A 13,140-nucleotide genomic window follows, 5' to 3' on the forward strand; every position below is an offset into this window, starting at 1 on the left:
CTTACGTAAAACAGGAATCTAGTGGGAAGCTGCTATATAACACAGGAACTCAACTCAATACCCTGTGAAAACCCAGAGGGATGGGATGGGTTGAGCGGGGGGATGTTTAAGAGGGAGGGGAGACATGTATACTTATGGCAGTTTCACACTGTTTGTATGGCAGAAGCCAACATAATATTATAAAGCAATTATCCTCTAATTAAAAAAAATTTTTTTTAAAAACCTGCTATGTTTAGAAACAACCAAAAGATTTTGAAGTCTCATTTCAATGTATTGATTTCTACATGTAAAAATTAATGTCACAACATATTGGATCTGATGGGACATTTCATAGACCTAAAATGTGAGCAGTTTGCAACATTCATGGAGCTGCATTCTGGTCAAATAAAATTCACACAAGTGCCGTTTTGCACATGCTACAAATAAGTACTGATTTGAAAAACACAAATGTGAAGGTTTACTTCAAATTTTGTAAAAGACTTTGTTAGGATTATATTTCCCAATTCTCCTAGGTAAGGAGGTAGGGCTTTTGGAAGTGATTCTTTACCACTGTGACAACTCATTTAATCTGGAATTACTTGGTTGTTGTTTCTCCGTTGCTCAGTTGTGTCCAACTCTTTGCGTCCCCGTGGACTACTGCACACCAGGCTTCCCTGTCCTTCACCATCTCCCAGAGTTTGTCCAAACTCATGTCCATTGAATCGGTGATGCAATCCAACCATCTTATCTTTTGTCATCTCCTTCTCTTCCTGTCCTCAGTCTTTCCCAGCATCAGGATCTTTTTCAATGAGTCAGCTCTTTGCATCAGGTAGACAAAGTATTGAAGCTTCAGTATCAATCCTTTCAATGAATATTCAGGATTGATTTCCTCTAGAATTGACTGGTTTGATCTCCTTGATGTCCAAGAGGCTCTCAAGAGTCTTCTCCAGCACCACAGTTTGAAAGCATCAATTCTTTTGCCCTCAGCCTTCTTTATGGTCCAAATCTTGCAATGGTACATGACTACTGGAAAACCACAGCCTTGCCTATATAGACCTTTGTTGGCAAAGTGATGTTTCTGCTTTTTATTACACTATCTAGGTTTGTCATAGCTTTTCTTCCAAGGAGCAGGCGTCTTTTAATTACTAGGGGATGTTGTTTGTAAACACGAATTTATCTGAGAGCTAAATCTCACATTCTTAAACGCTGAAACTTCTGCAGCTGTTATTTTGTATGGATAATTTTAATTTTACATAGAAGGGCCTAAACATAATTTTACCATTTCTTGATCACTCAAGGCCATCATCAGTGCAAGCAGGGGCAGTAGTGTGATCTGATACGCAGCTGTTTTGGGGGATCACTGATGGGTGCCAGACTCTTTGCCTTGTTACCAGGGACACCAAGCTGGTTGGAGATGTTGCCAAGCTCCTCTTCCCAAGAATGCTTCCAGATGGGAAGAGGCACAGGTTCAGAGAGCCTACCAAACCCCTTCCAATTCAGGCTTTACTCCTCCAGCACATAACTATTCACATCTTTAGGGATCAAAAAGCAAGTTCACCAATTTACAGTCAATAAATATTTACTGAGGATAAATCACGCATATCTTTGCATTCTTAGGACACAGCACAGTGAAGTTTCTCTATAAATGTTGACTGAAGAAGCATTTGTGTGTATGGGTGCACATGTGTGTATATGAGAGAAACAGAGATAAAGAGACAGAAGAAAGAGACACACGCAACACACACACTAGGAATGTTCAATAAAAGAATGTAACATTTAATGATGGTGCACATAAGGTATTAGGGAGAAATACAATGTTCAAGAAGAGTATTTATACATTTTTCTAGTATTTCAATGACTAGAAATGAAACAGTTTTAAAATGAAATGAAACATGGTCTTGTGTGTGTGTGTGTGCGTGTTCCTTCACACAAATTAAATATCTCAACTATTTTTATATCTAATTCTTAAAAGAAAAATATTGAGAAAAATGTTGGGTAGTGTTAGAAATTGGTATTTTATTGCCTTAACAAAAATGGCAATGCAGTTACGAACATTGAGAAATTATATGCATCTCTTTCTAACCACTAGGTACATTAGAGAGGTATTGAGTAGTCCAGGATTAGAAGTGTTGTATCTCTGCTGGAGATACAGCTTTATGCGGTAACTCTGGATCACTCTCATATTAAAAAATGTTCTTCCTTAAATATACCTGGATTGATTGGACAAAGGACAATTGGATTGGCTTCTTAAGATACTTAAGCTCCCTCTTAACAATACAGCAGTTACTTTTACCAAGTTCCAAGAACTGGTTTAGAATTTTTTTGTATTTGTGTGTGATGTGTTATTTGTTAGAAGACCAAAGATGGGATAGATGTGGTTGAGGCTTCCAAGGAGCTGAAAAGTCTAGAAAGGGAAGGCTAGATGCACAAACTCATATAACTATGACAAATATAGGAAGTGTCATGACAGACACATGTGCAAGGCTCAGTGGTGGAAGAGCAAGTGATGGTCTTGGCTTTTGACAGTTCTGTGTTGGTCCTCAGGGTCAGTCCTTTCTAGTTCTGAGCACAGGCCTGGGGAGGCCCATCCACTTCAATATTATGTGGTCAAAAGACCCTTGAATTTCAGGGGAAGGCACAGTTGACCACCCTGAGGACAGGCAATCATTTATTCACGCTATAAATTTTTTTGCACCCATTAACTGCTTTCTTTCTGTAGCACTATGGGATAATAGAAAATATATGTATTGGTCTCTGCTCCCAGTTCCTGGCACAGAGCTTCTAAAACTCTTATGATTTTCTAAGTGATAAGAATACTAGGAGTACCTCTTATTCTAATATGTGTCTTTGATCTCATCCATGACCCAGGGCTCCTAAAACTCTCACAAATTCCCAAGTAATAAGAACACTAAGAGCATCTCTTGTTCCAAAGAGGTGACTCTGGGTGGGCTCCTGGACCACTCCTCGATAGGAGCAAAGAATTTTTGGCTCCACCCCCACCATGCCATCCTCAACAGAGAGGAGAAAAGCTGGAAATGGAGTTAATAATTTATCACACCTACATAAGGAAGCCTCCATAAATCCCAGCAGTAGAGGTTTGGGGAGATTCCAGGTTGGTGGACACATCCACACCAGGAGGGTGACCCACTCCAACTCCATGGGGACAGAAGCTCCTGAACTCGGGACCCTCTCAGACCTCACCCTGTGTATCTCTTCATCTGGCCATTCATCTATATCCTTTATCAGATACTTTAGCAAACTGGTAAGCAAAAGTGAGTGTTTCCCTGAGTTCTGTGAGCTATTCTAACAAATTAAGTGCACCTAAGGAGGCGGTCATAAGAAGCTCTAATTTACAGCCAGTCGGTTAGAAGCACAGGTGACAGCCTGCGCTTGCAGCTGGCATCTGTAGTGGGGGGTAGGTAGCATCAGAACTGAGTTATATTGTAAGAAACTCAGCTGCTGTCTGAGGTTTGCTTGTTGTTTGAGAGGAAAACTTTCACACATTTGGTGACCAAGAGTCAGAAGTACAGTGCTGTGTGACTCGTGAAAGAGGGAAGAAGCACTGTAGGAAGAACTGGGTTTTTCTCTACATGTAAAGGAAAAAGCTGCATGCTCCCTCTACAAATACCTTTCAAGAAAATGATCTAAATTGATTATTCCCTGTGTTAAATGCTGCTTCCCTGTATTCTTTACCTCCTTTCTCCACCAAAATCCTAGGTGATGATTTCCAGCCCTTCAGAAAACTAGTATAACTCTCTGGTATACTGGCCAAGACAGCCCACGACACTCCTGTTTGAACACGGTCTGGGTCACAAAGTTGACATTCAGCAGACAGAAGGGGCTGAGATTGGAGAATGCGACGCTGCCACAGAACACTGGAGCATCCCACACCGTGGGGAGTTCGGGGGAATTCAGAATGCAGTGGGAGGACAGCCTGCATCTGCTCTAAGACCTCATCTGAAATAATTTACATGTCAACAAACCAGAAGTGCAACCCTCTATGATTTTAAGATATCAAAGTGTAGAAGCACAGGAAGAATTCAGTGTTCTGAGAATCATAGACTGCCATTTGTTGCAGTCAGCAGCAGCTTTCTAGCAGGCACCTACCCCTTACCCTCTGCACACATACATTTATGCACCTCTCGGTGTATTCCAGCCATCGGCTGCTGCACAACTGGAACAAATCACCACCAGTCAGTCCTTGGCTCTCTCTAAGAAACCCAAAGATTCATCAAGATGCTCTGAGCACTTCAAACTCCATGCATGCTGGTAACTGCCCGTTAAACAAAATGCTCTGAATATTCTAGTGGACTGCACAGCAAAAACTGAATTACAAACCTGAGCAGAAGGTAGAGACGAAGTTCTGGAGGGCTGAGTCCACCTCTTCCACGCTGGGCAGGGCCAGGAGGCGCGGTAGGAGACCCTCCAGCGACTGCACGAACAGCCGGGCGCTGTGCTGGTCGGCCTCCTGGTTCTTCAGCAGCTTGAGGGACAGAGCCGCGGTCCGCAGGGACCTGTGGCCCAGGCAGTCCCGGGGGGTCTGCTCCTCATCAGCTAGAGAACAGTTATCGGATCCAATGTCCGACACGTCCGACCTCCCGGAGTCCTTCTCAGCTGCCATGGAGTACTGGTCGCAGGAGTCGAACTCGGTCCGAGAGAGGTCTTGGTCGTCCACGCTGAAGTTGCTCTCGCTGTATCTGGACCCGTAGGACCTCATCCTGCAGTCGACCGACAGGAAGTTGGTTATATCGGGGTAGGCAACCGTGTGGCTCCTCTGAACCACGTCTGGCTGGTCCGCGGCTTCCGGTTCTGGCACTTTACTCAGAGCCTCCTTGCCCTCCTGCACGGCTGGCGACTTGAGGCCACTCTTGGGGTTTTCCGAGTGGTCCTCGGGTGTGGTCTGACCCAACTCTGCCTCCAGCGTGGTCTGGCCGGTGTCCGTGGTAACGCTGATGCTGATGTCAGGGCTCCGCTCATTCCCCAGCTCCCAGGGTGTGTGTTCCGAGGACAGGACGCGCCGCTGCCAGCGGAAGTCGGCCTCGTTGATCTCCATGGAGTCGCGGCTGGACTCGGCCCCGTCCTTCAGCTCCTCCAGGCGCAGCAGCAGCAGCTGGACCTGACTTTCGCTCAAGCCCCTGCCCTGGCTGAGCTCTTCCAAGGCCCCCAGCAAGGTGCAGACGCAGGACACGGCGGCGTAGCAGGCCTCGATGCCGCCCTTGACGCACGCCTCCGTCATGCCATCCATGATGCTGAAAGTGTTCAAAGGAGCAGAGGGCATCAGTACAGGAAACATGGAAAAATGCTACAGAATGAACAGCAATTGTTAGACAAGTGAACACTTAGGTATTCAAAAGAGATACTCTTGATTCACATGAAATCAAATGATCTGGGCAAAAAGAATGAAATGAACAATAAAGGAAACAAATGTGCTCAGGCTGGAAAGTGGCCCACTTTGAACCACACTCTTTAGGCTGCCTGGTTTATTTAGGTACAAATAAAGATTTCGATGCAAATTTATAATCTTCACAAGGACAGGCATAGAATAATCTCACTTTTGTAACATGTTCAGTTTTCCAAACAGAAAACATTTATAATGCCTCTAGGATAGTATGGACCTTCCTTTATCCAAGAAATGTATTTCTGAAGAGATGCATGTGACTACAACTATTACAAATCAGATAATATTCCATTTCCAAGAGGGACTCTATGGAAAGGAATCATATAGCTGTAACATATTAAGTCAAAAAGTTTTTCTCCAAAATAAGCCCAATGAAGAATTTCTGTACAATTTGTACACTGGCTTTTCTCTAAGTCAATATGAAAATATGGAAAGTTATATGATTACAATAAACTGAGATAAGACTTCTTCTCTGGCTTGCAGGTACATTACCACATAGTCATATCTCATATAATAGATTCATATAATTTCAGGAACTTAGAAACAACGTTAAGAATATTCAGAGAAGCAGTCTTCACCAAGCAGTAAAGATCCAAAAGGAGAACGTATCATACAGTTTGAGAAGATCCAGATGAGACTTTCTTTTTGAAATTGATCTTTTTCTCGATTCGGGTTCAGTGGCGCTGGGTCCTGCCAAATCACAGAGACGCTTTGGGCTCCCGAGTAGCTTTAAGCATAAGGGGAAAAAAATAACAGGAAAGTGAATATCATAAAAAAGCACAAGAACTGTGAGATCAAATAAATATATACATTTTCTCTTGAGTGATATGGTCTAAGGAGAAAACACAATTTGAAATTCAAATCTTAATAAATCTGACTTTAGTGTTCTCCTTGACTTGGAATACCCACTGGGTCCCCAGCTCCCCAGTTCAGGACCAGCTTAGACAAAGAATATCCCTTGAGGAAGTGCTTCGAAGTTTTTTATCACAGAACTAGAAAGCACCTATGCCTAGGTTCTATAGTAAGACTGGCCTATAATTTAACTTTTCTATCCTCTCCCTGCCTTATTTTGCTATGAAATTGACTAGCTTCAAAAACTGAATTAAGAAATATACCTTTCTATTACCTGGGAAAGTTCATATATTATTAGAACTACCTGTTCTTTGAATGTTGGTATAACTTGTTTCTCAAGCTGTATGGGGCCACTAATTTCTTCTGAATGGAAAGATTTTAACTACTGATTCAATTTCTTTAAAGATGGTAAGACTACTTAGGTCCTCAATTTCTCTTTCAATCAATTTTTTAAAAAGTTGCATTATTTCCTAGGGACTTATCTATTTTATCTAAATTTTCAAATTTAATGGCCTAAAGTTGCCTTAATACCTTTGTTAATTTCTTTAACGTTTGTAACATCTATGGTCATATGCCCTTTTAAAAATTCTTATTTCTGTTTTTACCTATTTTAGAATTTTGAATTCTTTTTGCAAGTTATTTGATTTTGTTAGTCTTTTCAGAGTCCTGGCATGTTTACTTTATTGGTTCACTATATTGTGTTTGCTTTTAATCACATTACTTAATGCAAAAGGGCAAAGTGGTTATCTGAGGAGGCCTTACAAATAGCTGATTGAAAAGAAGAAAAATGAAAAGCAAAGGAGAAAGGGAAAGATATACCCAACCAAATGCAGAATTCCAGAGAATAACAAGGAGAGATAAGAAAGGCTTCTTAAATGAATAATGCAAAGAAATAGAGGAAAACAATAGAATGGGAAAGACTAGCAATCTCTTCAAGAAAACTGGAGACACCAAGGGAACATTTCATGCAAGATGGGCACAATAAAGGACAGAAATGGCAGAGACCTAACAGAAGCAGAAAAGATTAAGAAGAGGTGGTAAGAATACACAGAAGAACTCTACAAAAATGTCTTAATGATCTGAATAACCACAATGATGTGGTCACTCACCTATAGCCAGACATCTTGGAATGTGAAGTCAAGTGGGCCTTATGAAGCATTACTATGAACAAAGCTAGTGGAGGTGATGGAATTCCAGCTGAGCTATTTAAAATCCTAAAAGCTATGGTTCCTAAAATCCTGAGCTATGAAAGTGCTGCACTCAATATGCTAAAATTTGGAAAACTCAGCAGTCGTCACAGGACTGGAAAAGGTCAGTTTTCATTACAATCCCAAAGAAAGGCAATGTGAAAGAATGTTCAAACTACCATACAATTGTGCTCATTTCACATGCTAGCAATGTCATGCTCAAAATCCTTCAAGCTAGGCTTCAACAGTATGTGAATTGAGAAATTCCAGATGTACAAGCTGGATTTAGAAAAGGTAAAGGAACCAAAGATCAAATAGCCAACATCCATTGGATCACAGAAAAAACAAGGGAATTCCAGAAAAACATCTACTGTTGTTTCATTGACCATGCCTTTGACTGTGTAGATCACAACAAAGTGGAAAATTCTTAAAGAGATGGGAACAACAAACCAGCTTACCTGTCTCCTGAGAAACCTGTATGCAGGTCAAGAAGCAGTAGTTAGAACGAGACATGGAACAACAGACTGGTTCAAAATTGGGAAAGGAGTATGTCAACACTGTATATTGTCACCCTGCTTATTTAACTTATATGCAGAGTACACAATGCAAAATGCTGGGCTGGATGAATCACAAGCTGGAATCAATACTGCCAGGAGAAATATCAACAACCTCAGATATGCAGATAAAACCACTCTAATGGCAGAAAGTGAAGAGGAATTAAAGAACCTCTTGATCAAGGTGAAAGAGGAGACTGAAAAAGCTGGCTTAAAACTCAGCACTCAGAAAACTAAGATCATGGCATGTAGTAGTCCCATCACTTCATGGCAAATAGGGAAAAAGTGGAAACAGTGACAGATTTTATTTTCTTGGGCTCCAAAATCACTGTGGACAGTGACTGTAGCCATGAAATTAAAAGGTGCTTGCTCCTTGGAAGAAAAGCCATGTCAAACCTAGACAGCATATTAAAAAGCAGAGATATCACTTTGCTGGCAAAGGTCCATATAGTCAAAGCTATAGTTTTCCCAGTGGTCATATATGGATATGAGAGTTGGACCATAAAGAAGGCTGAGTGCTGAAGAATTGATGCTTTCGAACTGTGGTGCTAGAGAAGACTCTTGGGAGTCCCGTGGACAGCAAGAGGTCAAACCAGTCAATCCTAAAGGCAATCAACCCTGAATATTCATTAGAAGGACTGATGCTGAAGCTCCAATACTTTGTCCACCTGATGCAAAGAGCCAACTCATTGGAAAAGATTCTGATGCTGGGAAAGATTTAGGACAAGAGGAGAAGGGGACAACAGAAAGGTGAGATGATTGGATGGGATCATTGACTCAATGGACATGCATTTGAGCAAACTGTAAGATAGTGAAGGATGTATGTACTGCAGTTCTTGGGATGGCAAAGAGCTGGACAGGACTTAGCTACTGAACAACAATCCTTGCCTTCCTTTTGACTTTTTAAAAAGTTTAAGCGCTTCTTTTCCAAACTACCTAAGTTGGAGAATTAGAACATTAATTTTAGACTTTCTATTTTTTGAGGTAAGTCATTGAAGCCATAAATATCCTTTCATGCACTGTTTTGGCTATATCTCACAAGTTCTCATGAATAGGATTTTCATAATTTTTTGGTTCAAACTAAGTTTTGTTTCTATATGGTAGACATCTGTACAGAAAATTTCAATTTGAGGCTAATAAAGATTGATTAATCAAGTACATTGAAGCAGACATCCTACTATTATTTTCATTATTTTCAAAATGACTTATATTTGCAAGATAAAGTATATTAGGTAGAAAAATTTACATGTTTTTCTTCTTCAAAATTCCTTTCTTCTGCCAGAAATTGGGAACTTCTCTCTTGGAGGCACAAACATGAAGCTTCTACTTTTTTCTGACATTAAGAAAGGAGCAAAATTACCAGAGATCAAGGGAGTTTCTCTTTCTCTCTCTTCATCTGTCTGCCTGCCAGACCTGCAGCCAAGTGAAGTGGCTATGCCTCTGAGTGAGCCTCTAGCTGTCCCATCTCTTGTTAGAAGCATAAGTGCCTTTCAGGGGGACAAGAGTGGGAAATCTGACTCTCTCTTGGGATCCCATTACATTCCTAATCCAACTTTACCAGGAATAAATCAGATGACATATTTGAATTCTCACATTAATCTTGTGTTTATTTCTCAGGTGCTTCAGAGTCTGGAGGGAACGGAAATAGAGTTTTGGAGAACTCTCAACAAATACTTAAAGAAAAGCGAGACTTGTTTAATTTCAGCTTCCTCTGGTGGGAATGAGGAATTGGTGTCAGTGGCTAGGGTGTCACAGGTCTGATAAAGACTAGCGCTTCCTTCTAAAGCTGAAACGTGGGAGAGAGCAAAGGAAGCAAGGTGTTCTTTTCGGTTATGAAATGTTTTGGGCGGGGGGAGTAGAAGCAAAAAAAGAAAATGTCTTTTGAAAAACAAAATGTCCTGTATGCCTTTGATTAATAAGCACAGAGCACATACGGCAGGAAGACAAATTAGAGATAGAACAGCAAATAACATGCCAGGCGTTCACGATTCAAAGAGTAAGCAAACATCCTGGGTGCCCAGTGGCTTCCTTTGTACGTGCGAGCCCTGCACATTTTGGTATCTAGGTTACCAGCCTTCCCAAATTACTGGTGTTGCCACAGTTAAGTGGAGGCGATGCTCGTGAGAACAACCTGGCCCACGTGAGTGTGTCGTGCTCTGCGGGGCGGCATGGCCTGGACACGCTACCCTGGTGTCAATTTCAGCCTCACTTAGCAAAGTGACCGTGGGGAGCTAGCAAATCCATGCGGAGGGGAACACAGGACTAATTTCCTTTGCTGTTATAGAAAGTGTATTGAGACCTACACACCTCGTAGGCAAAGTGTTTACTTAGCATTCAGTTGTCAAGTATCAATAACTCCAGTGACTGTCATCTCTGTGTACCTGTTTTGTACGCTCGGTCACTTAGTCATGTCTGACTCTTTGCCACCCCATGGACGGGAGCCCACCAGGCTCCTCTGTCCATGGGATTTTATAGGCGAGTATACTGGTGTGGGTTGCCATTTTCTTCTCAGGGGATCTTCCCAACCCAAGGGATCTAACCCTCGTCTCTTGCATCTCCTGCATTGGCAGGTAGACTGTTTACTGCTTGCATCACCTGGGAAGTTCTGAGGGGGAAAGAAAGGATGCTGTGGGGCTTCAAAACACCCTCTGCAGATATTCTGTCTTCAGGTTAGAATATCGAACACTTAAATACCAAAATGTATTGAACACTTATTCTTCTTCAAGGACTGTAGTGTTAGATACCGGAGGAAACACACAAAAACAATGTATACAAAACCATGTTTAGGGAGACAAGACGCTTGTTCCACATTGTATTGTGAAGCAGTCAGTGTGATGAGACATTACAAGCAATTGCTAAGTGGTGGAACAGAATTTAGAGACAAGCAAAATCACTGGTCTGAGGAAGCAGAGCCATAAAGGAGAAGGATTTTGACAGAAAGGCAATTGTAATTAGAACATCTGGGTTTATGTTTTAGTCATATTGCTCACAAGGACTTCGAGCAAGTAAACCTCTCCTCATGAAGCTTCAGTATCCCTATCTGGAAAATGGGTGCAAAATTATCTCCCTAAAGAAGTCTGTAAATAAGCTAATGTGAAGTGCCCAGCGGTGTCTGTCTAGCTTATTGGGATCCACCACTTTACTGTGTTAAGTGAAAGTGGCCAATGGGCATAGGGTAGGGGGAGCTGGAATAGAAGCAGGGAAGTAGAAACTGAACAAAGCAGGATGGAAATGAAGGTGCATCCTGGCAAATGATGGGAAATGAGAATGACGATGGAAGGCTCTGGAAACTGGGCAGAGTATTTTAGACTTGATGGGAGAGGCAACATGCGCCACCGGAGAGTGGAAAAATTAACAGTGGCCATTTACAAATACAGTGAAATGTGCTAGTCGCTCAGTCATGTCTAATTCTTTGCGACCCCACGGACGGTACTCTGCTGGGCTCCTTTGTCCATGGAGTTCTCCAGGCAAGAATACTGGAATGGATAGTTATTCCCTTCTCCAGGGAATCTTCCTGACCCAGGGATCAAACCAGAGTCTCCTGCATTGCAGGTAGATTCTTTACCATCTGAGTCACCTGGGAAGCCCATCCAGGAAAATAAAAGGGAGAAAAAACACAGGCAGGAGGCAAGGAGACCAACCTGAACGATTCACTGCTTCAGGCAGGAGGTGATGAGGACCTGCTATTTTTAGCTCTCTGTATGTTTTTCTCATCCTTATGCTGTTGTTCAGTTGCTAAGTTGTGTCTGATTCATTGTGACCCCATGGACTGAAGCCCTCCAGGCTCCCCTATCCATGGAATTCTCCAGGCAAGAATTCTAGAGTTGGTTGTCATGCCTTTCTCCAGGGGATCTTCCTGACTGAGGGATCAAACCCGGGTCTCCTGCAGTGCAGGCAGATTCTTTACCATCTGAGCCATGAGGGAAGCTCACAAGTGCACACATATTTGTTTATCACTTTAAATACTCACAAAGTACTTATACAAACTTCATGGCATTGTGAACTGGCAACCTTTGGAATACTGTCACTATGTACAGATAATAAACTTCTAGGTTCAGAGTTAAAGGATTTAGCTATGGTATCTAGCTGATGAGTGGCAGAGAGGGGATTCAAACCTTGACTCAGAACCAAGTTCATGGAAAGGGTAGCTGAAGCAGGGCCAGCAAAAGAGCTGCTGGAATCATCTGCATTGTAATATGAAAGTCCAGTCCAGTGATAGTGTGTGTAGGGAAGAACCAGGGGCTTGGGTTCAGATGGAAGTTTGTACCCTTTCTCTTTTTTAAAAAAGTTAATTTTATTTTTATTTGTTTATTGGTTGCATAGGGTCTTAGTTGCAGCATGTGGGCTCATCACTGTCCCTTGGGATGTGGGATCTTAGTTCCCCAACCAAGAATGGAACCTACATCCCCTTACTGGAAGGAAGGCAGAGTCTGGACCACCAGGGAAGTGCCCACATTTCCTCTTTCTTTTGACCCTGGGCAAATCATGTGACCCCTTGAAGTAGTTTCTTTGTGGGAGGGAAAATTCCTTTTTCCTGGCTTCATGTTTCTATGGGCAGGAACACCCAGTAGAATAACATTCTTCCCAGTGGTTGCTCTGACTGGTGAAGTCAGGAGAAAGAGATGAGCATGCCTGGTGGCCCCTTCCACTCTCCTCTTCCTGGAGATCGGCCAATTCAAAGAAAGTTCACCCTGTTCCTCCAGACGACAAGCTTCACAGGGGCGGGGGCAGGTTCCTAGGGGACGGTTGTTTGGGTGGTGGCCCCTGGTAGCTCAGTCCGTAAAGAATCTGCCTGTGATGCAGGAGACCTGGGTTCAATCCCTGGGTTGGGAAGATCTCTTGGAGAAGGAAATGGCTACCCACTCCAGTATTCTTGCCTGCGAAATCCCATGGACAGCTACAGCCCAAGGGGTCACAAGAGTTGGACACGACTTAGTGACTAAACCACCAAATGCTTCCAGTCTCACTGGCCTCCTCCAAAGCTGTATTGTGTTCATCACCCGAGTGGTGATCGGATATCAAAGCTGACCCTTGGATCTCCCTTGCCTGAGGCTCTGTTAGGGAAAATATTCTTCACTGGTATATAACCTCACAAAGTTATTATGAATATTAAGGATAATATATGTTAAATATTGGCATAAAGAAAAAATGGTCATTACTACTGTGGGTC

At 42.4% G+C, this 13,140-nt stretch overlaps 1 protein-coding gene across 2 annotated transcripts in view; it reads right to left on the minus strand.

The window, feature by feature from the left end:
- ARFGEF3 (ARFGEF family member 3) overlaps nucleotides 1-13,140 on the minus strand; it is a 175,905-nt gene that overhangs the window by 63,354 nt on the left and 99,411 nt on the right. For both annotated transcript variants that reach the window (XM_065931272.1, XM_065931271.1), the window contains 2 exons: nucleotides 5,992-6,104; nucleotides 4,318-5,228 (listed from right to left, as the gene is read on the minus strand). In XM_065931272.1, the coding sequence (XP_065787344.1) occupies nucleotides 4,318-5,228; nucleotides 5,992-6,104 (1,024 nt within the window). The remainder of the gene's footprint in view (nucleotides 1-4,317; nucleotides 5,229-5,991; nucleotides 6,105-13,140) is intronic.

This window comes from Muntiacus reevesi, chromosome 3 (genome assembly GCF_963930625.1).
Source record: "Muntiacus reevesi chromosome 3, mMunRee1.1, whole genome shotgun sequence".
Taxonomy (NCBI): domain Eukaryota; kingdom Metazoa; phylum Chordata; class Mammalia; order Artiodactyla; family Cervidae; genus Muntiacus; species Muntiacus reevesi.